The sequence below is a fragment of the Lethenteron reissneri genome, chromosome 22 (assembly GCF_015708825.2).
Source record: "Lethenteron reissneri isolate LAM-NWPU_2019-01 chromosome 22, ASM1570882v1, whole genome shotgun sequence".
NCBI lineage: Eukaryota > Metazoa > Chordata > Hyperoartia > Petromyzontiformes > Petromyzontidae > Lethenteron > Lethenteron reissneri.
This window is the reverse complement of record NC_083800.1, coordinates 8,045,285-8,072,654: the sequence shown is the minus strand read 5'-3', so window position 1 is coordinate 8,072,654 and position 27,370 is coordinate 8,045,285. Positions and strand designations below refer to the sequence as shown.

The 27,370-nt window shown below is 48.5% G+C and overlaps 1 protein-coding gene across 1 annotated transcript; it reads left to right on the top strand.

Annotated features, from left to right (window-relative positions):
* Positions 1–27,370, top strand: LGI1 (leucine rich glioma inactivated 1). The gene is made up of 10 exons (XM_061556503.1): positions 1–668; positions 1,956–2,027; positions 4,927–4,995; positions 5,649–5,720; positions 6,838–6,909; positions 8,227–8,396; positions 14,258–14,422; positions 15,994–16,237; positions 18,440–18,713; positions 19,769–27,370. The coding sequence occupies exons 1-10, from the start codon at positions 502–504 to the stop codon at positions 20,072–20,074; spliced, it is 1,611 nt and encodes a 536-aa protein (XP_061412487.1). The 5' UTR covers positions 1–501; the 3' UTR covers positions 20,075–27,370.

Genomic DNA, 27,370 nt, shown 5'->3' with positions numbered 1-27,370 from the left:
AGAGGTGGAGAGAAAGGGGAGGGAGATGAACAGATCAAAAGCCAGGCTGACCAATAATCAGATGGAGACGAGCAGAGACCAAATAAAGAAAGGAAACATTGATCGAGCCAGGCATACAGCGAGAACACAGTTTGTGAGGGCATAGCAAGGGATATAATTATAGTGCAGGGTTTGTGTGCGTGTGAGAGAGAGAGAGGGAGAGAGTGCGTGCGACGGAGAGCGAGCGGCAGGGGCGAGCGAGCGAGCGAGCGCGCAGGAGAGACGTGGGAAAGGAAAGGCGATAGAGAAGCATTTCCGATCTGCGGCCGTCGCGTCTGACATCAGAGCGCCGCCGTGCATATGTCTCTGGAGGCAATCGCCGCACGCTCTCCCCGTTAAGACCAATCAGGTGGAATCGTCGCAACCCTGGCGCTTAATTAAGGAGCCCCCGGTGATCGATTCAGAGGTGCGAGCTCGCTGCGGTGAAGGCTGCTGCTGCCACCGCCGCCGCAGGAAGGGAGGATGCAGCGGCCTCTGCTCGTCGCGGCGCTCCTGCTGCTCCTGGCTGTGTCGTGCGCGACGAAAAGGACGCCTGGAAAATGCTGGCCCAAGTGCTCCTGCGGGAAAGGCACCGTCATCTGCAAGTCGGCCGTCGTGCCCCGCAACCTCCCGCTCGATGCCACCTCGTTGTACGTACGAGCTGGCCGGTCCCCGCATCCCAGCGCCGCAGTGTCTCGGGCGCGCGCAGCACGCCGCACCGCATGCACTGCACGCACCGCACTGCACGCACCGCATCGGCCAGCTGTGCACACACACACACTCATACCGTCGCGTGTGTTGAGATGTTTTTCGGGGGACCTGACAAGAGTGCGGTTATTTTTGGCGTGGGCCGTGCTGCGACCGTTCGACGCGGGCGTGTTTGAAAGACGCAGAACGCACGCGGCGAATTTTATCTGGGAGGCTTTGAATTTTTTTTTTTGCGCGGTGCAAAAAATTGTTGGAATCGGTATTACGTGCACGTTGAATTGCGGTGTCATCCTCGCCTTTTTTCGTGGTCTATATTTAGTAGCGGGCGCGCTTTATCCCGCGAGTTAAAGTCGCCATGGGAACGCACGCAGAGACGTGCGAGCGGCTCTTTGGCGATGCGAGGCTACGAGCCACAACGTCTGATTTCAGTGGGTGTGCATTTGCGTAACGTCGCATTGTTCGGTAATTGGCACCGTCTCAGGGAAAAGTGCCATCCGTGATGAATGAAAGGGATTTCGGCGAATGTTATTACGCGCTGCTGATTAATGTCATGGGTTGTTGAACAACTAACACTGCATTGCATATTTTACCAGGCCACTGATGGCCGCATCATGCTCCATGAAATCATTTTAAAAACTATTTACAAGTGCGTTTTACACGGTGATGCGTGCAATTTGGAATGATGTCGCGTCCAAATACCATCTCGAGATGCCGTCTAGCAACAGTGGGAGTATTTTGTTTTATTGAGATGAGACAGCCAGCCGTGTAGGCGGACCTAAACAGGGCAGGAAGTCAACAGCACAGATGGCTGCAACGTTTTCCGAAATTATTCACTGCTTAACTGAATGTAACATTCATTTTGGTTGTATGCAACACTGAACCCATTTAACGAGACTTACAATGGGATATTTGTGTACGTAAAACCCTGCAATGATTGTGGTGGGGGGGGGGGGGGGGGTTGAACTCAACTCATTTTTTAAATGATCAAGCTCTTTTGAAAACACAGCCCATTTTAATATTTTTCAAACAACCCACGTATTTAAAATCCATATATATCCCTAAATCATCCGAGTTAATTAAAAATTCTGTCTTTTGCTTTGCCAAGGGAATTTACCCCAGGATTGCACGTTCAAGCGTTTACAATATTGAATTTTACATTGCGGCCAAAAAAATGTTCAATCATTCGTACATTTGCCCGTGTTTTTTTTTCTCCTCCTCTTTTCTCTCAGAACCTTTGACGATGCCGACTTCAGTCAGATTGCCAACGGGACATTTTCTCACTTGCCAACCCTTCACGTTCTGTGAGTTATACCAAGATGTACGGTGCAGAGTTTCAAAGAGCTCCGTCTCTCAGAACTGTTTATGTTTTATTTATGTATATTGATCTATATGCAGGTCGAGTGCAAGGCTCAAATAATCAATTTGTAAGAATTTTCAAAGATGGCAGGAGAATTGCAAGGCTTATAATAATATATATTTAACTATATATCTTGAAATTTAAGTTATGACTGCGTTGGTTTTTGCGGTTGCGCTTCAGAGCTCTCCGATGCACTTCTGGGATGTATCACGTGCCCTTTTGCTTGATGTCCGACGTTTCGCTCCGCATGCCGGGAGCTTTCCGTTCCTGAAGAAGCTCCCAGGACGTGGAGCAAAACGTCAGACATCATGCCGAACAGCACGCAGTAATATAATAATCATAATAATATGTCGCTTTATATAGCGTGGTTCATGCAAATTGCATCTCAAAATCGCTGAGGAGCCGCAGACAAAGCTGGAAGGCAGCCAGCCGGTGAGCTGGCACCAACAATTTGTCCTGAGCTCTGCAGTCCTGTATGTATTACGATGTTTTTTCAACCAATTAAATGCGGAGAAAATCCACGTGTGCGAGCGGCCAACGCTCTATCCTGGGCAGAAGGGACGGGCGGCATCAGTCCACACTTGACTCGACTGCGTCCTCCTGGCGAGCCGGGGTACGGGCACCCCCAGCGCCAACGAGAAGGGAGTTTCTCAACACGTGTCCGATCTAAATTTCGATTTAAAGCTTTCGTGACTGCAGGGATTCATCTTCTTGGTTCTTTCGGTAAAGTCACGTAGAAGGGAAATAATAAAATAATACAAATAAAATATAATAAAATAATTCTCACGACGTTTCGGCCACAACGCAAGCAGCCATCCTCAGGTGAAGAACAGGTTCATTCAGACGCTGTCTTTCCGACAGACCTGTTCTTCACCAGAGGACGGCTGCTTGCGTTGTGGCCGAAACGTCGTGAGAATTATTTTATTATGTTTATTTTTATTATTTTATTATTTCCCTTCTACGTGACTTTACCGAAAGAACCAAGAACACGTGTCTGATCCACCAACCCTCGCTGCCTCCGCAGTGCTCGATCACAGGTCGTGGAACAACCAGACAACACGTAGGAGGAACATTCTAAATACGTTACAGTTTTTAGCCGCATTGGAACCTCTCACTCAAACAACTCCACTGTATTCCTCTGCATGTAAACTAAACTAAAGTATGATAATTGGTTTTTTTACCCTTCTATCTGGCAACAAAACTGACACCTTTTTTACAAGGAGTCATGCTTACATAGACCACAATACCTGCAGTCATAATGCAAACAAAAAACACAACTCTGATAATGTGCACTGTCCTTGAAGTTGATTGGTCCACACCCGAGACAGCTTTCCTTAGAGCCTAGTCTCACATGGGTTGGACCAGATGACGCCAAAAGGTGTAAACTAAAGTATTTAAGATTTTACCAGTAAAGGCCCACTGAGATACACAGCTCTTTTGCAGAAGCGACCCGGCCACTAATGATAGCTGAACCAAGTGGCTTATCGTGTGGACATTTATTGCAGCTAAACAATCTAAATAACCTAATAACGTAAAATGCCAATCCAGTTCTGGAAAGAAGAAAGGGACGAACATTTATTTTTTAAATATCTGATTTGATATAATAGTCAAAAATATTTTACAGCTGCTGAATGAAGGTCTCCCTTGCCGTGGCAGTCATGAGGGTCGTTTGACCATACTTCACCACACTCGTCAGTGAGGTTTGATTAAGGTGGGTAGGTGGGTGGGCAGGCAACCAGGACCGGTTCAGATATCACTCGCTATTCATATTAGCCGTGGCCGGGAATCAAAGCTGAGTCACGAGGTTCATAATGCAGTGCTCTATCCACTGCACCACTGCTCCCCACCTTCAGTACATACCACAAATTCACCGCGCTGGTGAGTACGAGTTGGATAAACTGGGAGGTGTCTAAACCAGTGCACAATTGCCTACTCTTCTGGATGTCACGACGTATTATAGCCAGGGTCCACTTTGTCGCAGAAGGGAGTACTTTTCGCCACACCACTTGGCATTATAAAGGTGACAAAGGGACTGCAACCATTGGTTACTGGCTGGCTACACGCCAACTACATCCAACGCTGCATTAAGATTTAACCGGGTTGTTTTATCTAATGCCTGAATAATCGGTATTTTTACGACAGTCATCTTACATTGGTGGAGTTTGGCATTTATGGACTTAATTTTCAACAATATACTTTTTTTTATTTGTATCTTCCTGGGTCCTCCGGTCAAATGTAATTGTTACAGCAAGCATTTCATTACACAGAGACACACTAATAACTCTGTGTACGTAGCTGCACTCCACCAGCAATCGATATTTTTTCGGAACGAGTCTCGAGTTAATGGTAACGCCAGAGTAATTTTACTGCTCTGCTCTGGGGGATTGCACCGAGCCAACGACGCCAGTGATCGACACGTCGGCAATTGGAGTGCAGGGCATCGGTGTGGCCTTTTTTTAAAATCCTTTATATTAAGTTCGCTTGCTTGCGTGCATGCTTGCTTACGACCGTGCAAATCTTTCGGTCGTTTTTTAACCCACTTCCCGTGATCCAATCGAGCTGACATTTTCCACACAGACTCGTTGTGCGTGACAATTCATTTTCGTGAGAAAAAAAATTGCTAAATTTTACACTGTTTAGGGAATTTTTTAAAAATATTTAATTACCAATTGCTTAATGCTGGCAGACAATCATCTGACCCATAGGTGGCAGCCATCTCAAGCCAGATGACGAGAGGACTCTAGCCGCCACGCATATAAAGGATTTAGAGTGAAAAACTTTGTTTTTACGGGTTAATTTTTTTAAAATGACGTGCGATGACGTGTGCCACGTGGCGTTTGCAGCCTTCTGGGATCGTCAAGCTTTTCCATAAGAGACGACGCATTCAAGGGCCTCATCAAACTTCACTACCTGTGAGTATGTGCGCACGTATGAATCCCGCAAGCGCCTCGTTGCCATCTTCATCACCGGCCGTGGTCAATCCACTGCTGGATGAAGGCCCTCGCAAGCCGCCGCCACCTCTCACGGTCCCGCAATATAGCAGTCCACATGCCGCCTGCACACGAGCTGATTTCGTTGCTCCATCTCTTTGTTAGACAGCCTCTGAGACCTATTCCATTCCGTGGCTGCCACTCCATCATTACTCTTGACCGTTGGTTATCATCCCTTCTGGTCACGTGTCCTGCACAGGCCTACTCGCTTTTCTCACCAGTTCTAACGATGGCATTAGCCTGGGTATGTTCGCTATTAATTCACGTTGTCCTCTTTCGGTGCCTAAGTGTGATTATGAACATGCATCTCCGCATGCCTCTTTGCAAGGTGGTCAGTTTTCCCCTGCCATTTTTTACATAAATTTACCACGGATTCTGAACCATACATCATACACAGCAGATAGTGAGCACCGAAACCATCGAATCACCGCACTTGCATTCACGTGCTTCGATCACAATCGGCTACCTGGATCCCGCACCTCCGATTAGCAGCGTATGGTGCAAAAGAAGTTCATCGCACGCTGTGCATCTCGGGTGGTTGTATCCTGTCGACTGTCTGTTTCTCCACTTTTCAGCTTCATAGAGAACAACATCATCGACGAGATTTCCAGGAACGCGTTTCGCGGATTGAAGACGCTCACCCACCTGTGAGCGAACCCACCGTACTCTAGTTCGCGCGCAGGACATTTATTAAATTATTTGCTCGTTTTATTTTGTTGATTATTCGCGATATTTTAATTCGCTTCATATCCACGGTTTCCGACGCACGGGACAGTTCCAACAAGAAACTTAGAGCGCCCGACGATACAGGTCGTACGCTCCCTTAATCATAGAGCGTATCGCTGCAATTTCACAGGGCTGGCCATTCGTATAATGAACACAAGAGGTGGGGGGGGGGGGGACTTGCTTTAAAGAGCTGTGCATGTTGGTTGATCTGAAGCGATCAACGATGTGGGCTTCCTAGTGGCCCTGGCCTCCATGGGTGCATTTGCCATTTTCACACACTTTGAAATTAAGCCCAAACGTGAGAACGGTTGTGGCATTAAGCAGAGGCAAGGCCGGTGCTGTGTCCAGCTTGGGCACTGTTTCAACACCGCTTTCTGATTTTCCCAATCAATGCTTGCTAAGAAAATCGGAAAATGCTCACCGGGATCTCACTGGTCGAGAGATAAAGACGCCGATTGATTCCGTCGCGCCTGCTACGCGTTTTGACAGAGATTCCCCACCGCGTATGCCTGACCGCAGTTCCTATGGAGAGTGAACGTCCATACATCTCTTCCTGGAAGCCTTTAGCTTCTGGTTTTTGTCAACTTACGCAAATGGATTTTTTTTCGAAGCTTGCCAGAGACAATTTGCGTTCGCCTAATATTATGTAAGTTGTTAATTTATTTTAATTGTTAATGACACTTGAGTACGGGGCATAAAATGTTGCCTGGTGATGATCGGCGCGGGCAATTTCTATAAAATTGCGTTTTGCCCTCTCTGTGTTTCATTTGCACCGCACAGCCGCAGGCACGCACAATATTATTGCACAATGTGCTGTGATGGCTGTTTACTCTCTTTTTTTTTAACTGCCGACATAAAGTGGTCCCATAAACGCATGGCATGGGGCGGGGTGCCCTTGTTAAAAACTAATGACACTCTCGGGGCCTGGGACATTCTCTCCGTTTCTGTTATTGTCGCTGTTTTATAACGCACAGCCGAGCACGCTGCGTTCACGCGACCCACACGAGTCCCCGTCGCTGGCGTGTGATGTCCGCGCAGGTCTCTGGCAAACAACAAGCTGAGATCGCTTCCACGCGATGTGTTCAAAGGGTTGGATGCCATGACGGACGTGTAAGTACATTTGCATCTTCAAGCACCGCAAACGCACGTTACCTTGGCGGTGGCACGCGGCGTTACCTTGTGCCAACCTTGCGGGGCTTAGTAGGTGGCAGTACAGCAAGTATGCTTTAATTCTAGATTCGAAGCTTTCGTGACTGCACAGATTCATACTCTTAATTCTTTCGGTAAAGTCACGTAGATAAAAAATGAAATTAAAATTAATAAGAATTTATCAAAAATAAAATAATACATGTTTTATTTCTTTTATACTATAATATTATTATAATAAAATAATAAGTTATTATTTTATTTTGTATTAATTTTAATTTCATTTTTTACCTACCTGACTTTACCGAAAGAACTAAGAGCAAGTATGCTGTTGATCGAAACGTACGGTCTTTGGAGCATTATTCCCTAACCGTGGGCTTTCACTCGGCAGGTAGTAACTCACCCTCACAGCGGTACCAGCGACGGTGACCTTGCAGCTTTGAGATTCGATAACGAGTTATTTTTTTTCTTCTCATTTACCACCCCCTCCCTATCTCGTTTGTATTGTTTCTCACTTATTCCGTCTAAATCGGCACAGTTCTGCCCGTTCCGTTAACCTGCCTGCGGCATTGGCATACCATCAGCGCATATTTGGCAAGAAAAAAATCAGTGAGCGTAAAACATAGTATCTCCATCGACGTAACGTGATGTGCCGGGTGTTCGCCGGTCGCTCCAGTGTCCTGCCACACGCGCGACATTCAAGTAAGCGACTGGACAATGACCCCAAGCATGACCCCCCCCCCCCCCCCCCCATGTCCACGCCTGTTGATGACAAAAGCCCCACCGCTAAACGACGGCCTCCTCCCCACAGTCGCGTTGGCCAGGGATGTTTTTGGATCGCTGGTCACGGTGTGGCTCAGTGAGGTCAGGGAGCGCGTACACGCTGGCGCAGAGTGCAGTGCAACAACATGGATATTGCCGCACTGCCGTCACTGCCGACTTTCAGCAGGCTACAACACCTGTTTGTGTACACGGTGGCTCACCCATCCCAGCGCTATCCAGGCTCTAACCTGCTTAGCTTCGGAGATCTGACGAGATTGGCGCATCCCGGGTGGCTTGCTCGCAGCGTTCGTGCGTTACCATCACGGTGACGTACACGCGACACCCGCATGCAAGCCGGCGATGACGACGACGAGAGATCAGGCAAAGAGGGCAGGTTTCGCGAGCCACCTCTGGCAGCGTAAGCCTTAGCAGGCCGGGAACCCCCCCCCCCCCCCCACCTCCTTGCCTACCTTCTGAGAACCCCTGATGGACGCGCGCAGTGGGCCGCGGTCTTTGCAGCGACCTGCGGGGAAACGCGCTGCACTGCGACTGCAAGATGAAGTGGCTCGTGTCGTGGCTGCATTCCACCAACGCGTCGGTGCACGACATCGCCTGCGCCTCGCCGCCCGAGTTCGCGGGGCGCAGCACGCGCAGCCTCAGCGCCAGCGACTTCTCCTGCATCACCACGGGTACCGGCGATCCCGGGGGCATCTCGCCGCGCGAACTCTTGGGCTAAAATGGAATTTCGTGTTTTTTTTTTTGGGCCGGGGAATTTTTCCCAATGTTATTCCGCTTTGTAGCTGTTTATTAGCATCTCTCCCTGCAGGGCGCTATGTATGTGTCTATGTTGAACTTCTTTCACAGCATATGCAGCCAACCGTGCAAATCAGAGAGCAGTGCCAGCCTTCGATGTTAAGTTGAATGGGCCACGGAAACGGATATATCAGATCTACCCCTGAGATCGCTTCAATTGACATCTGGTCCCCGCAGCAGAGGGCAGTATAATTCCGATTAGCACGGTTGACTACGTACGGTACGAAGGAAGTTCAACATGCATACATACATTCCCACTCGCTCAACTACTGAAATAAGCATTAATTGTAGGGCTGTCATTAGTCAGCGGAGGAAAGTCCACATTTATATGGCAGGAGCCAGTTTATCCATCGGACAACCACTGGCAATTCTTCCAACAAATCTTGATTTGAAGCTTTCGTGACTGCAGGAATCCATACTTTTTGGTTCTTTCGGTAAAGTCACGTAGGTAGAAAAATAAAATGAAACAAAAAACAATATTTCACGACGTTTCGATCGCAACACAAGCGGTCGTCCTCAGGCGGAAAAAAGAATCCAGCAGTAGAACTGCTGGCTGGTTATTTTTTGTTTTATTTTATTCTACCAACAAAGTTTTTTTTCTTCTTGTTTCTTTCGGTAAAGTCACGTAGAAGGGAAGTAATAAAATAATAAAAATAAAACATAATAAAACAATTCTCACGACGTTTCGGCTACAACGCAAGCAGCCGTCTTCAGGTGAAGAATGAGACACTACCAAACTAGGAGCTTATATATAAGCTGCATTGGGGGTTGAAGAGCGCCTTAACAAAAAGAATGTGCATGTGAAGAGGGATTTAGCATATTCATGGAAAAATGCGTAGGCGTTGGGCGGGGGGGTGTCAAAGTCATATTATGCCCATGCATTATGCAGGATCAGCAGCAACCAAGGGGGGGTGCAGGGATTAGCAGTAACAAAGGAAAGGAATGTTAATGATATGTAGCTGCAGTTACTCACCACCATCCATCCCAGAAGAATTCCCTCATCAAGACTCTATATCATAGAGCCCAATGCATCTCCGACCATGAACACATTTCCAGTGAACTCAAACACGTACGCCAAGCTCTTAAGGCAAATGGTTACTCCGACTATACAATCCGCAAAGCCATCACTCCAACCATCAAGAAGGACCCTGTTGAGGAGCCTTTCAAGACCATCACCTTACCCTACATTGCTGGGGTCACAAAAAAGATCTCCAAAATCCTGATTAAACACAAGATCCAGGTCCGATTCAACACAGTACATAAAATCCGTGATCTGGTACCGTCTGTAAAAGATGTGGTTCCAGACATACAGTACCCTGGCGTCTACAAACTAAGTTTCCTCTGTGGTAGCAGTTACATTGGTGAAACCAAACGACATGTCTCGGACCGCATCCGTGAACATAAAGCTGACCTGAAACACGGTAGGACTAACACCTCAGCCGTGGCAGATCACTGTTACAACTCAGTGGGCTCACATGATATTGACTTCTCCAAGACAGAGGTTCTCTGCAAGCCATCTGGCTATCATGAGAGATTCGTTCATGAGGCGATCCACATATACAAACACAGAGACAATTTTAACCGAGAAGATGGATTCTGGCTCAGCAATCATTGGAAGGACGTAATAAACCATTTCGATACACATTAGGGTGTGTAGAATAATACATAGTGTGATATTAAATGTATAAGATATAGGTTGGTTTACAGCAATACAGTATATAATTTAATGTTGGGTTTATCTATGGCAGTATATAGTACGGTATATGCTCGTGTGATGTAAGAGAATAAGGTTTAGATGGAAGCATATTATAGAATTTTTACGAGGTAAAATTGTAATGTATTACTTGCTGTTAGTAACTCAGCTTATTATAGAGTATAGTAAGTATACTGATGGTGCGATGCAGTTTACACTTTAGTTTTTTATGTAGTTTATACTTTAGTTTTCTACGTGGTTGTTGAGTAACTGCAGCTACATATCATTAACATTCCTTTCCTTTGTTACTGCTAATCCCTGCACCCCCCCTTGGTTGCTGCTGATCCTGCATAATGCATGGGCATAATATGACTTTGACACCCCCCCGCCCAACGCCTACGCATTTTCCATGAATATGCTAAATCCCTCTTCACATGCACATTCTTTTTGTTAAGGCGCTCTTCAACCCCCAATGCAGCTTATATATAAGCTCCTAGTTTGGTAGTGTCTCATTCTTCACCTGAAGACGGCTGCTTGCGTTGTAGCCGAAACGTCGTGAGAATTGTTTTATTATGTTTTATTTTTATTATTTTATTACTTCCCTTCTACGTGACTTTACCGAAAGAAACAAGAAGATGAATCCCTGCAGTCACGAAAGCTTTAAATCGAAATTCAACAAAGTTTTGTTAATTTTGTCGGCCTTAGAGGCAACATTCGGAGGGGTGGCCCCGAGGTGAGGTTTGAAATCGCGATCTTCCATACCCATTCCAGCATTTACTTGCGGCCATGCCAGAGGCTGATTGAATGCAATGAAAACCCTCTTAACTGTGTCCCTATTACCCTCCCCCCACCCGAGTCAACCCACATGAACTACAGTTATCCACCTGGCGGTTTAAGAGCGAACAAGATCTACCATTGCCGTCTGTTTAACATTTCTCACGCGACTCTTTAACTATTTAAATCCCTCCATGGTCTTGCCTCACCCTATCGTGCTTCTCTCATCTCTGACTACTCTGTCCCATCTCGTCCTCTACGCTCACAGTCTCTCTCGATCTGTGCCTCCCTCGGCCTGCGCCCAGTCGCGCTGTCGTTCCATTTCCCTTCTCGCGTCCCCTTCACTTGCAATAAACTCCCACTGCACGTCGAGCAATCGTCTTCACTGACCTGCTTCCGTTGCCCCCTTAAAACAATCACCCCATCTCTACTCCCTGGCCAATCCTGCTACTGCTCCTCCATGCTCCTGCCCCCCAGCTACGAATAGGCCTACCGCAACCCTTATCACTACTCCTGTCACTACCCCTGTCACTACCCCTGTCACTACCCCTGTCACTACCCCAACCCCTATCACTACCCCTATCACTACTCCTATCACTACCCCTGTCACTATCCCTATCACTGCCCCTATCACTATCCCTATCACTACCCCTATCACTATCCCTATCACTACCCCTATCACTACCCCAACCCCTATCACTACCCCTATCACTACCCCAACCCCTATCACTACCCCAACCCCTATCACTACCCCAACCCCTATCACTACCCTAACCCCTATCACTACCCCTATCACTACCCCAACCCCTATCACTACCCCTATCACTACCCCTATCACTACCCCAACCCCTGTCACTACCCCAACCCCTATCACTTCCCCAACCCCTATCACTACCCCTATCACTACCCCAACCCCTATCACTACCCCTATCACTACCCCAACCCCTACCACGACCCCAACCCCTATCACGACCCAACCCCTATCACTACCCCTATCACTACCCCTATCACTACCCCTATCACTACCCCTATCACTACCCCAAGCCCTATCACTACCCCAACCCCTATCACTACCCCTATCACTACCACGACCCCAACCCCCATCACTACCCAACCCCTATCACTACCCCAACCCCTATCACTACCCCAACCCCTATCACTACCCCAACCCCCATCACTACCCAACCCCTACCACGACCACAACCTCTATCACTACCCCTACTACTACTCCTGCTCCCTGCCGCAGCCCCCAGCTACGACCAGATCTACCCCTCTACATCACCTCTACCCCCTGCTCTCTCAACCGTGACACTACCACTTGTAATAATGACCCCACTCTCTGTCTCACCACATTAATCATTTTCACAATTGCCGTGAAGTACCTTGGATTAATGTGCTATATAAATGTAGATAAGATAAGAGGAGAACCTCTTGTTATATTGCTTTTGCTGTGACTGTTGATGACCAATCATGATGATGGTGATGATCATCTTGTCGCGACTGCTGCTGTTGCTGATGACGATGGTGATGCCCATCTCAATGCTGCTGTCGTGGCTGCAGCTTGATTAAGTGGTCACCGCAGACATCCATTTCATCGCATTATCCACCTTAAGAAAAAACATGGATGAGACCAGTTACTGAAAGAGGCAGTAAATTGTCCCTACAATCCACATTCATCCATGCTTTACGGCCCGGATTAAAAGGAGCGATTTGCTTGGATTAACACAGGAATAGTGTCCGTAAACTAGCAACCCCCATATCACCTCAGATGAAAAAAAAACAGGCTTTCTCTACGGTTTATTATAAGAGCATGCATTATGGTATTTAATTCCAGAGCTGTTCCCTGTCATGTGAAAGTCGTCTCTTGTGTACGTGGAGGGAATCGTCGATGATTAACCCCGCTCAGCCTGCTCTGGGTGCCTGTAGTACAGCCCAGCAGTAAAAATCCAATTGGGCGGAAAAAAAACCCAATAAAAATGTATAAAAAAGTACGCGGCACGGATCTCTCGACGTAAATCCACGGCACGGCGTGTTGCGCACTGCGGCACAGACTTAACCAAAACGCGCCTCCTCCTCCTCCTCGCGCGTTGGTGAATTTGCCATCGCGCGCCCGCCTCTCCACGTAAGGCCCTCCGGTGGTGCCCGCCGCCCCGAGTGATACCAACCATGTCGGAGCAACGCCGTTCTGTTTTACGCACTCGCTGGTACGTGACGAGGGCCTGGCGCCGTCTCGCGTGGCCAAGCCTCGAGGTGGCGCGGGGCAGCGTCCGCAGGTCAAGGCACTCAGCCAGATACAAAATCGGGGTTTTCAAACGGCCCGCGATTAAACCGGGATGAGTGCGGCACGAGCCGGATTGTCTGTACCGGGTCATCGAATGCCTGCACAGAACAAAAAAAATTAAATATTAAAGTTTTTTTTTTTTTCACTGAGCTTGCCTTCACCCAGCTCGAAGAATTATCGCTTTGACTGTCATGCGACGAACATTACTCTCATAATATGCAATGTGGGTGGGACAGCGAGTCCCTTAAATCAGTTTGATTGATATGCACTGAACACGCTTTGCAGGGGGGCAAATCCTGTATTAGTTGTGCTCCTCGTATGGACATAGAGGACGTTTTAAAGTGACCTCGAGTGGTGTTATTTGCTGGGACTTTTTCCTAAACATTGTGACATACTGCTCGATGCAACAGGTTAACTCGGGCTTAAATGAGTACCTGGTGTGTAAACATCACCACTGAGGAGACAAAGTCGGCCGGGCGTGGTGATGGCCACACTCACCCACTCGTGTGCCATGCCGGTCTCAATAGGTGCTCGCCAACAGCACTTTCCCCAATGGCCTTTGTAGGCTGTACAGGGGATATTTGTCGTTGTTGTGTGATATTGTGTGCGGGGTTTTGTCCATACCTTACCCCTCGTGGCCGATGCCGGCCTTAATGTATGCACGTTGAACTTCTTTCGCACCGTACGTAGCCAACCGTGCTCATCGCAGATGCGGGAATAGGACAACAAACTAAACACAAAAAGCAGTTCTAAAGAAATTAGTTTTCTATCTAGATTTAAAAGTGCACAGCTCCAGTGTCTTCCTAAGATCGGAAGGAAGAGCGTTCCAGACGGCCGCAGAAGTGCATCTGAAAGCGCGCGATGCGGTAACCGTCTTTGTTCGATGGCTGTTCGTTTATAGCTGCTCGCTGACATCACTTGCCCCTGCTGAGGCTACACGGGGGGGTTGGTGGGGGGGTCCGTGCCGTTTGTGCGTTTTGTGCGTGCAGAGTTCGTGCTGTGGCAGACCTTGCCCATGCAGTCCATGTCTGTGGAGACGTTCCCGTACAAGGGCGAGGTGAACGTGGTCGTGGCTCAGCCCCTGGTGGGGAACTGCACCGTGCTGGAGTGGGACCACGTTGAGAGGGTGTTCCGAGTCTTTGATAACATCACCGGTACTACGGCTTTGCTCACTTGGTGCCCGTCACTTTAATTATGATGATGATGATACTTGACTTGTAACACGCCGCTGCACGATAGTCACTCACTCTCGTAGGAACAGAAAGACTCAGAGGCGGTGATGAACCGGCACCAACAATTGCCCAAGCTCTGCGGACCTCTATATATTAAGATGTTATCGGCCAATTAATGAGTGCTTACATGTGGGAGGAAACCAAAGTACCCAGAGAAAACCCACGAGTGCGAGAGGGGACAACACTCTATCCCAGTGTGCTTCACTAATTTTCAGAGAGGGGGGCCACTTTCACATTCGTGTATTGTTGGGGACAGCACGTCAGGGGCCGCACTCAAGGCCACCAGGGGCCGCCAGTGGCCCCGCGGGCCTTGCAATGAAGAACACCGCTCTATCCTCTACAGCAGGGGTCCCCAACCCCCGGGCCGCAGACCGGTACCGGTCCGTGGCCTGTTAGGAACCGGGCCGCACAGCAGCGGGAGGTGAGAGCGGTGAGTCCGCGCGTGGCCCGCCCCCATTATTTTATTATTCACCACTTCCCCCCGGACCTCTTTCCCGCACTGCGCACTCGTCTCAGTCACAGTGTTGGTAAGCCCACAAGCTGCTAACCCCTAGTAGCCACAATGAGTAAAAAACAAACGTCGCTGGAGAGCTTCTTTGAAAAGGGGGAAAGACCCAATGATTAACCACCCCACCCCGGTCCGTGAAAAAATTGTCTTGCACGAAACCGGTTCCTGGTGCCAAAAAGGTTGTGGACCGCTGCTGCGTCTACAAGAGCGAACAGGTGCACTGCCTCCTCCTGGCGAGCCAGGGTATGGCACCTCCTTGACTCCCACGGGAAGGGAGCTGCACAACCACATTTGTGTCATTGACCAACCCTCTGTGACTCCACCGTGCTAGATTACAGGCCGCGTGCAGAGCCACGACCACATGGCACGCGTTCAGGAATTCAAAACCGTCATGCATGTGTTAATCCACTGCTGTGTCGGTAATAAGGGTATTGTTTCAGCATACTTCAGCACGCTGGTCAGTGCGCGTTGGTGAGGGTGGGGAGCAGAGACATTGATAGGGACAGCGCAGGCGGTCCTCGGACCTACGTCCGGTTACGCTCCTAGAAAAGGTGACGTAAGTCGAAACGACGTAAGTCGAGACCGATTCTCCCAGAGAAACGATGATGCAATAGGGGGACACGTTCCTGACCGAGGATCAGATATGCAACTTTTTACAGCTATGAATACAAATTGCATATTTAATCAACTACCTATCATATTTAAAGTGCAATAATAGTGATTCGAAATTTATCACTCATGACGGCGTGGCAGCCAAGGAAGCGAACGCATCCTGGAGGACGTCGACTGCGGAGATGGAGCGGTGAAATCGGTGCACGTGCTGGGTGGATCGTTACGCTGCTCGCAGGATTAGCACGAGATGGGGACGGCTTGAGCCGGCCTGACGATATTAATAACGACGACGATGTTAATAACGACGACGATGTGGTCCAACGTGAATCTTTCACCGAACGCGGGCGCCATCATTTCTCTCCCCCCTCTGCAGGACAGTCGATCATCAGCTGCAAACCGATCGTGATCGAGGGGCAGATCTTCGTGATCGTGGCACAGCTGTTCGGAGGCTCGCACATCTACAAGCGGGACGAGCACTCCCACCAGTTCCTCAAGATCCAGGACATCGACACCAACAAGATCCGCAAGCCCAACGACGTCGAGACGTTCGACATCAAGGGGGAGCATTTCGCCGTCATCGCGGAGAGCTCCAAAGCGGGAGTGACCACGCTGTACAGGTGCCGCGCATCGCCGTGCCTACGTTTCCCGAACTCCTAACACTTCTAGATTTGAAGCTTTCGTGACTGCAAGGATTCATATTTTTAGGTTTTTTCGGTAAAGTCACGTCGGTAAAAAAAAATAATTAATAAAAGTAAAATAAAATAAAAATTTAATTAAAATCAGGACGTTTCGGAGGCAACACAAGCTTCCGCCTTCAGGTGGAACCGTCACAGCACGCTTGCTGTATCAAGTAAATGAGAGATTCCAAGAGATACTACCCCGTATATATACTGGTTGAGGGGGGGGATGGGCCAGGACAGGCCCCCTTTTTAAATCCTTTATATTAAGTTCGCTTGCTTGCTTGCGTGCTTGCGCGCTTGCTTGCTTGCTTGCTTATGACCGTGCAAATCTTTCGGTCGTTTTTAACCCACTTCCCGTGATCCAATCGAGCTGACATTTTGCACACAGACTCGTGCGTGACAATTTATTTTCGTGAAATTTTTTTTGTTCCATAACTTTACACTTTTTAGGATTTTTTTTTATATTTAATTACCAATTGCTTAATGGTGGCAGGCAATCATTTGACCCATAGGTGGCAGCCATCTCAAGCCAGAGGACGAGATGACTCTAGCCACCATGCATATAAAGGATTTATAGTGAAAAACTTTGTTTTTACGGGTTAATTTTTTTATTATTATGGTAAGGTTTGTGCGGCTTGAGACTACGGCTAGTCTACAGCCAGTCTACATAACAAAGGCTCAGTCCTTTGTTATGTAGACTAGCCGTAGTCTCAAGCCGCACCAACATCACCATAATAATAAAAAGGGGGCCTGTCCTGGCTCACCCCCCCCCCCCCCTCAACCAGTATATATATACGGGGTAGTATCTCTTGGAATCTCTCATTTACTTGATACAGCAAGCGTGCTTTGACGGTTCCACCTCCAAACACTTATACAGTCAGCTGTCGATGGTCCAGGGTGATGGGAGCAAGGCGGGGGGGGGGGCAGGCAGTAATGGGTGACCCGGATTATAAGGAAACGTGGATGCGTGGATGATGCAAGTCATGTCTAAAATAGGCTATGAGACGTATTTTTCGCTTGCATGTGTGTACATATGTAGAACTTATTTTGCGCCGTACGTAGCCAACCGTTCTAATCGGAGGTGCGGGGGGAAGGACAACGAACTGAACGCAAAAAAGCAGCTCTAAAGAAATTAGTTTTCAATTGAGATTTAAAGTCTATAGCTCCAGTGGCTTCCTAATAACGCGCGTCGAATAACGGGTTGGCAGGGGGAATACGTAGAATGTGTCGCGTTCAGCGGTTTATTATTTATTTATTTACGCCATCGGTCGCTGAGCCACGAGGGAGGAGAGGCTGGAAATAGAAACCGGCGCGTGTGTGTAAAGAGCGCGTGCGTGTAAAGAGCGCGAACGAGCGTAGACTACCGTCATCGCTCCCGTCATTCATTTTTGTTCCCGAAATCAAGGTCAATCCAACACCCACACGATCCCCGTACAGGTAATCTCCGTGCTGTGTTTTCACGATGCTTTGAAGGGGGCGTGTACGGTGAAGTCTCGTCTGAGTAGAATTTTCCTACACTGAATTTTTTTTATTTTACCATGTAAGGCCCACTGACCTGGCTACAAATAATAGCTCAACAAAGTGGCTTATCACGTGGAAATTTATAGCAGCAGCCAAATACTCTAAACGCGTGACGTTGATTCTAAATGTGGAGAAAAAAACCGGAGAACCCCGACAAAAATTAACGTGAACACGGGGAGAGAGAGAACACGCAAACTCCAAATATACCGATATCAGGGTCGGGATCGAAGCCACGACCTCCTGTATACCAGTCGAGGTAGTTAACATCTCGCCGTCCCGCGATGCCCCTGGCCAACCAATAAGAATATTATTCTTAGGTTTTTTCGGTAAAGTCACGTAGGTAAAACATTTTAATTAATAAAAGTTAAATAAAAATAAAATAAAAAATCACGACGTTTCGGAGGCAACACAAGCCGGAAGCTTGTGTTGCCTCCGAAACGTTGTGATTTTTTATTTTATATTTATTTTACTTTTATTAATTAAAATTTTTTACCTACGTGACTTTACCGAAAAAACCCAAGAATATGAATCCTTGCAGTCACGAAAGCTTCAAATCTAGAAATAAGAATATTCTCACGGCGTTGCCCACAATGCCCCCCCCCCCCACTCTCCCCGCAGGTGGAACGGCAACGGATTCTACTCGCTGCAGTCCTTGCACCACTGGTACCGGGACACGGACGCCGAGTTTGTGGAGATCGCCGGCAAGCCGATGCTCATCTTGGCCAGCAGCTCCCAGGTGCCCGTCATCTACCAGTGGGACTTTGCGGCCAAGCAGTTCCTCCAGAACCCGCGCTCCGACATCCCCGAGACGGAGGACGTGATCGGCGTGAAGAGCTTCAACATGGGCGACGATCTCTACGTCTGCCTGACGCGCTTCATCGGTGACTCCAAGGTAGCGGAAACGTTAACGGTTACTCGTGTCTGTACGTCTGAGCTTCTTTCGCACCGTACGTAGTCAGCCGGGCTCATCGGAGGTGGCGGGAAAGGACAACGAACTCAATGCAACAAGAAGCGTTTCTAAAGAAATGAGTTTTCAATCGAGATTTAAAAGGGCACATCTCCAGTGGCTTCCTGATATCAGTAGGAGGAGCATTCCGGACGGCCTCAGAAGCACACCTGAGCGCGCGGCAGTGCGGTGACCGTTTTTGTTCGACGGCTGGCCAAAAGCCGCTGCTGTGAGGATGAACGGAGTTTGCGCAATGGTGGTTTGTGCTCCTTGACGAGATCAGCGATGTGTTGTGGCTCGTTTGTCGTGAGCGTTGTGTATGTAACGAGTGTGACCTCATAACGTGGGGCGCCGCGTGAGGCCCCCCGACCGTGATCGCGTGAACCGGGTGGCAAAAATAAAACCTGTCACGTCGTGGTCATCGTTGCTGGTTTAATAACTTTTTTATATTTCCCTGGGTGAAATATTTCTGGAATAGGGAATTTTTTTTTTTACTGGTGAGGCGGCTCCCAGAGATAGGGGCGGGGGGGTGGAGAGCGAAACGTCAGACGTCGTGCCAAACCGCGCGGTTCGGTCGCCCCGGCGAACGCTGCCGGAGAGCGCGTCGTCACGTCGCGAAATTGAACGTATCGCGTCGTATCATCACCTTTTGTGAAAAATCGCGTCAAACCTACTGCAAGGTCACGACGATGGGAGGGCTTTTGCTTGTGGGAAACCACTATCGCGACAATCGGCATATCTTGAAAAAATCAATGTCATGTCGTGAAAATAAATATCACGGTGACCCTGCTTTGGTGGAGGGCTTCCGCTCGTGGCAAGCTGCGATCGCGACAATCGGTATATCGTGAAAAATTAATATCACGATGACCCTGTTCCAAGGTGCTGAATTGTGTTGGGGGGGGGGAAGGGGGGAGCTTCCGCTCGTGGTAAACCACTCTCGCGACAACCGGCGTATCTTGAAAAATCATCACGTGACGTGGCTGCCCCCCCTTTCCCCCCAGGTGATGAAGTGGGACGGCCTCCGCTTCACGGAGGTGCAGGCGTTGCCGTCGCGCGGCTCGATGGTGCTGCAGCCGCTGAGCGTGGGCCCGCGGCAGTACGCGGTGCTGGGCAGCGACTTCGCCTTCTCGCAGGTCTACCTGTGGGACGCCGAGGCGGGCGCCTTCGCCAAGCTGCAGCCGCTCAACGTGCAGGCGCCGCGAGCCTTCACCATCGTCTCCATGGACAAGGGCGTCTTCCTCTTCGCCTCGAGCTTCACGGACAGCACCAAGATCTTCCAGCATCGCGTCATCGACCTCAGCCTGTAGTAGGGGCGCGCGCGCGGGCGGGCTGGTGGGCGAGTCGATGGCGGTGGCATGAATGGGCGCAGACGCTGTGGCTGTCGTGGGTTTAGGGACCCCTCCAGAAATGTGTAGTTAGGGGGTTTGTGGTCATGGCCAAGCGAGAAACCCACGCGATATTTCACACATACGGTCAACACAACAGTAACAGCCGCCATTCGTAAAACTAAGTGGCGGTGACGTTACCACGGCGCTTGTGCTCGGCCAGGTGCACCCCGAGGCCACGTGAAGTGTCGAAGGCAACGCGCACACACACACAGTCAGCACACTCGGTCAGCACACACACAGTCAGCACACACTCGGTCAGCACACACACAGCACGCATACACACACACGCAGTCAGCACGCACACACACACACAGTCAGCAAGCACACACACTCGGTCAGCACACACACTCATGCGAGTCGTAGACCCCCAATTCCCAACGTGTGGCTGCGTCCCTCCCTGGCTCTGCGACGTCGCAGCAGGGTGATTGCGGATGTCGGATTGAGGCGTTTTGCAGTTGTATGTATTAACAACGCTCTCCAGCTCAGGTTGACAGTGTTCATGCATTAGCTTCGTCCATCTGTTTTGTCCGTAACGGGGAGACACGGTGACGCTCGTGTCCAATTTGAACCGACCTGCAGTTTAACGCTGTGTTGCCATGGCAAACCGGCCAACAGTTAATAACTGGGTTGCACAAAATTTGTGGACACAAACCAGAGCAAACAGGACCATTTGCAAAATATGTAAACAAATCTTTGCCCTGACGGCCACCGTCAGCTTCCACGCGGCTTGTGATAAACTGCGTCCGAATACGTGCGTCAGTTGGAAAGCGTTAGGGAATCCACACGTAAGCGTGATTTTTTTCTAGCGTTTTTTTACGAGCGACCGTCAGTCTCTGAGCGCCGTAGGAATAACACCGCTCCCTCCCTCCAGGCCGGGTGGCTGTACACTTTAGGCGCTACGGGAGTCAGCGCTGTTGGTTCTACCCCTCGACTGACACCCCGATGTTTACGCGTCACGAGCGAAAACTGTGAAACGACCTCGCGATGAAAAGGCCCGAGCGAGTAATTCACATGGCACCCGTGTCATCGTTGGGGAGGAGCGGCGGTGCCCTGGTTAGCACATTGCATAACAAGTCACGGGAACCCGAGTTCGATTCCCGGCCACGGCTGACATCAGTGGCGAGTCCTGGATGACCTCTGACCCCCCCCTGCCACCTAACCCCACCCCCCCTCTTCCCTCCACTTGACCACCGACCTGCTTTGAGCAGCATGGTGAAGCATGGTCAAACAGCCCCAATGACCAATACATTGTGTGTGTGGGGAGGCCTTCATCCATCAGTGGACTGATATAAAAATGTCGTAATTAATTGGAGTCTTCTCTGCGGTCGTTATTGTTAAATGTGGGCCTATGAATATTCATGCCTCATTAAATCAGTTGCGGGTTTGATAGGGATATTGCGTTGATACAAATTGATTTGTGGGTATAAAGTCTGCATGCCAATTATGCCATTTTACTAAAAAAAAAATCACGTAGCATGTTTCATAAGAAATACATTATTTTATACCGGCATTACAACAGGCTAATAGTGGCTTGTGTATAATACTATAATCGCCTAATCTACTCTAAGCAAAATCTACTTATCGCCTTTAAGAAAAATTGTAACGGCAGCACCACAATATATAACATGTACTGTACACAATGATTGTTCGCTAATTAATAACAGTGAAAGATAACGGTCGGGATTTGGGATATTGTAAAGTAAGAATGCACGCTCAGGCCTTCTGTTGATAACACTGGTCAACAAAAAAAAACATTTTTTTCTGGCCTGGACTTTTGCAGCTGTTTTAGACTCATTTCAGGGTGCTGATTCCAAATCTGATCCCAGATTTGCTCTATCACATCTCATTTTATGTTATCGGCATACCCCATTTTCATTGATTTTACCCGAAATTAACTCTGTCACTTATGATTGCAAGTTATTGCGAGTCAGTGACTGCTTTAGTGTTAAAATATGGTGCTGTATTTTTAGGATAGTGTGTTTATAATATCATTTTATGTAGATATCCACAGTAATTTAATATTTTTCTTCCGCAGTTTTTATTGAAAATGAAATATTTGATATCTCAAAAACCTGATGTGATAGAAAAAACTGATGCCAGATTTGGAATCAGCACCCCAAAATTACATTAAAACCGTTGGAATACCTGATGCCAGAAAAAGTGTGTTGACCAGTGTAATTGGTGACATTCCCATTGTTGTGTGCATGCGGCCGGACGGATGACGCTCAGCCGACATTTGACATAATGCATAATCAGTTGTAGTTATCGCGGATTTACTGTTACGCTCTTTCTCTCTCAATATACAGGGGCGTGTGTGCTAATAATGCATCTCATCTGGGCGTTCAGAGGTGTCTCCACTTGAATCCGGTGGTTGAGATGCTGTGGATGCAAGATTCCTTGAAACGTCTAGGATGTCCTGGTAGCAAAGGCATGGCGACATAGCAAGTTTGGCAGTGTCACACTCTGTCGGCAGAGAACACAGGGGCATAATATAGGTTTGTTTTGGGTTAGATCGCGTAAATGTGTTGTTAAACACGCCAATTAGTAAGGTTTGTCACATAAACAGAACGTGCCTGGCTGCCGCCTGATGATGCCGGTTGTAATTACTGGCGAAACGTCGTACTCAGATTAGAAATGTTGTGTGTTTGCTCTCCAACACACCGGTGTGCTGTACTAGTAACGAATTTGCACGTTCTGTTTACGTGAAAAACCTTACTAATTGGCTGTGTCGGATGGAGGCGGGTTTAAAGGCACATTTATATATATATGCCATCTAACCCAAAAAAACTCTATTATGGATGATATTTGTCGCAAAAGCCTTCTGCGTGCTAAACACGGGAGCAGGATGAACGCTGGAGGCGCGTGCCTCACTCTTTTCACTCTCTCACTCGAGTGTAGGTAACATACCCCGCAGTCCGAGTGTAACGCTGCATTGATCCGGCGATTCAACTGGATTCAACTGGATTATATTGCTCACGATACACGTAGAGCATCGTGTGGGTGATCGATTATTTTTTTTATTCGAATACGTTGCATGTAATCGAGTTCATGTGAACGATCGCAGCCACGAGTGGGGTGTTTCCGATATTCGCCACGGAGATACAAGCCAAGGGTTCAATCCTGGAGTCGAAATGTGACCCCTGATGTTGTGACCATTCGTCGACGTTGAAGATGTGCCAATCGTTGAATGTCTCGACTGATTGCTTTGTCGATGATTGTTCTTGACAGCGACACGGCCGCCCTGGACAATTCACTTCCAGTGGCGGCTGGTGGTGGCTCCAGGGTGAGGAGGCTTCCATCGTCCGTCTCGGGGTTTCCAGTCTCGGGTGACAACACGTGCATGATGGGATAACGAATTGATCATTTGAACACAAAGGCTCCGTGTGGTCGTGATAATGACAACGCTCACCAAGTCAGTTCTCCTGTTCTTGACGGAGCCCATGAATTGGTGGAGACAGCGCCAGTGATAAAGCGAGTGCGCTCCAGATTTTTATTTTATTGGGTCTCCACGTGAGTCCGTGGGCCTCGATACGAACCTAAGGGGCGGCGAGTGCTGATGGTGAATTCGCTGCTGGTCCGGTTTCTCAACTAAAATCCGGCTGCGAGCTGCATCATCTGAGGCTGGAAACCCCGAGGTGGAATTTGTTACCTTCTGAACGCCTAGGTACGAACCAGAATCGGAATATTTATTCATACTGGAGAAATCCGATGAGCTATGAAGTAGAACCGCAGATGTTCACCGGTAAACACTACCACTAAACACAGTCCCGTGAAACGTGAATGAACATATTCTCGGTTCTTTCGGTAAAGTCACGTAGATAGAAAACACAAAAATAAATGGAAAATAATAAAATAATATAAAAAGTTAATGAACGTGTTGTCGAGGCGGGCCCATATAGGATCGTGAGATGGCGGAGTCTGTGACCTCAGCGGTGCTCCAAGTGGCTGGCGCTAATATCCAGCACTGTGGAGGCAGCAGCAAGGGTTGGCGCAGCACCGCACGGATGGGCTGTGAGGCTCCCTTCCCAGTTGGGCGGCGCTACGGTGCCCGTACCCTGGCTCGCCAGGAGACGGCGGTAGAGCAAATGTAGAAATCCCTCCCCCCCTCCCTCCCCCTCTGCTCACGAGAGGATGTTTTGACCCCCTCCCCACTCCTTTCTCGCACGCGTCAGTTTGCTCCACGTGCTCCGGTTTCCTCGGCCACGTAATGAAACACTCGCTCGCCAATCAGCCGGCAACACCTTCATATGATAGAGGACCGCAGAGCTTTGTTTGGGTTGGGGGTGGGGGGAAGAGAAGTTGACGCCGCCCCACCGCTTGCCTTCCCCGCTCGCTCGCGTCTCTCCTCGAGTCTTAGTCGTCGTCGTCTTCTGTGAGCGAGCGAATTCTGCGCGGCGGTGCGTTACGAGTTGACAGTTATATTCCCATGGTTCTTTCGGTAAAGTCACGTAAGATAGAAAAAATAACAAGAAAATAATCAAAATAAAGTGAAAAAAATATCGCGACGTTTCGATCGCAACACAAGCGGTGTTGCGAACACACGCGGTGTTGTGATCAAAATGTCGTAATATTTTTAAATTGACTTTGCGCCCTCCCGAAAGTTGAATCCTATGATTTATCCTGCCCCAGGTCTATGGTACATGGCTTGTAATTATATAATGACCCAACATTAGTGTACATATTGTTCTCCTACGAACAACACTTGTATTAGTACAGTACTGTATTGCAATTCAGTACGACGCTGTAATACGAGTACTAGTATAGTATTGCAATTATCCCAATTATAGGGGGATGTGGAGACATTTCAGCAACAATTCAACGATCCCAGTAGTTTCTCCATGTTGCCAACACCAACACCGCGTGGGGTGCCCAGAACCGTGGTGGTGTATCGCAATGATTGAATCCACTGGGTGTACCCTAGACATGTGGCTGAATTAATAATTTACCCCCCAAAAAATATATTTAATTGTTAATTCCACCAACGAGCCATAATTCCCCACTACAGTACAAAATGTAGTTTTTTTTGTCATGCCGCGTGTTTTTATTTCACCATGACCAGCGACGGTTGCAAATGTGTGAGCTGTGATGGATGCGGGTGTTGTCTGACATGTGTGCTGGAAGATGCATATTTCTACAAAGGGCAGCCTTCCCAACACGAGCTTTTCTCAAGGAATACGAGAGTGCAAATAAGCACGGCTTCCCAAAAAGAGAGAATGTGTAATAGACGGTTGATTTGCTGCATGAGTAATAGTCGCGTGCGGTATGTGACGGCGTATGATGGATAGGCATACTTGTGCAGCTTATGGGAAAGAGCGTGTGGTGCAAGAACGCCTGGTTACATGTTGCATGATTAATATTTTCGTTGCGATGGTGCACGAGGATCACCGTTACGTCTATGAGAAGAGGAAGTGTGGTGCATGTTTGATTAAAGCACGGTGAAGATTTGAGTGCGGGGGACGATGATGCACGCTCACGCGGATTATTGTAAGGTGCCTTGGAGTGGTTCTTTTGACGGCAGGCGCAAGATCGATTGTGATTTGTCGTTTGTTATCCTTGTTGTGTGTGGGGGGCCAAATGCGGTCTGGAAAACTGCAAAATCCGCACGTGTCCACATCGGCATGTTACGATCGGCGCTCCAGTGCATCCGGCCTCATCGTATTGGTCACCGGCCATGATCTATCCACCGCTAGATGAAGGCCTCCACAAGCTCGTACCGTCTCTCACGGTATTTGCGACGTAACAAACCGCAGCGCACCTGCAACGGAGCTGATTTCGACGCTCCATCTCGCCTCCGGGCGTTCTCTCTCGGAACCCCGTTGCATCCCTTTGGCCCTGCCACTGCGGCACCATTCTTGACCGTCGGTCATCATCGTCCCTTTCAGGCGTGACGCGTCCCTGCCCCAAGCCCACTTGCTTTTCTTTTTTTACAAGTTTGAATGACGTCTTCGGCCTGCGTAAATTCTCTCATCCAAGTGTTCCTCGCTCCGTCCCGCGGTGTACTTGCACGCAGTCGTATCTCCACGTTTCTTTGTTTGACAAAGATCGCCGCCCACCTCCTACACATTTCACAAGTAGTACTAATCCCATATCTGCATTTTCCATAAATATGGTAAATTCCTCTTGATATGCAAATTATTTTGTCAAGGCGCTCTTCCCCCTCCAACCCAGCTTAAATATGCGCTCCAAGCCTGGGGTGTTTCATTCAGACGCTGTCTTCCCGACAGACATGTTCTTCACCTGAGGACGGCTGCTTGCGTTGTGGCCGAAACGTCGTGAAAATTATTTTATTATGTTTTATTTTTATTATTTTATTATTTCCCTTCTACGTGACTTTACCGAAAGAACCAAGAAGAAAAAAGATCGTGGTGTTTTGGAACCACTCCTCACTCGACCTTTATCACTGCCACGGTCAGCAAACGATTTACAGTTGAGCAGAGCTTTCCCCGGTACGACTTGAACCACCACAATCCACAGCGTTCGTAGGAAGCTTCGTTTGCACTCGGCCCGGTGAAATCGTTTGTTGCAAAAAGAGAGAATCGAATGAAGGGCATTTACTTGAGCTGAATGTCTGAGCCGAAAGTCACGAGATGTGAACAAAAGAATATCTGCTGGTAAATGAAGTTGCACGCCGTGGCGATGCCGCTGAATGGCAATGAGTTTGACAAATGTCATGAACGGGATGTGTGCTCCAAGGTGTGTCTCGTATCGTTCGACTCGCGGTCATATGAACTCGGAACAACCTACGGTAAGCAGACGTGTGAATGCTCGATGTTATACACGTTTAAATTACAGAAGAAATAAAAACATTCACCAATGTCCTGTGTTTAAGCGGAGAAGCGCCACAATGAAAGTAATATTATTATTTATTAACGGTCAAAGCTTGTATCACGATTGTATCGCACTGGATTAACAATAAATGCACTTGCTTATTATATAATTCTTTGGACGCGTTCGTGGTCGCTGATGATGATGATGGCAGTCCAGGCCCAACAATGATTTAGGTTCAATTAATGAAAGCGTCTGGCTTCCAACTCTGGTCAGATCTGGGAGTAGGGAAGTCCGTGCACTGCGGGATAAATATTGGGCTTTGCTGCACTGCACTCTATCGCCAACACGAAGCCCTGCCGCTGAAACGTTGGTGGCGTTAACCCACCCAAGCCAGCACTTCGTCTTGCCTATGGCGGAGTGAATTGCGAGGTAGAGATGCACTGTGCT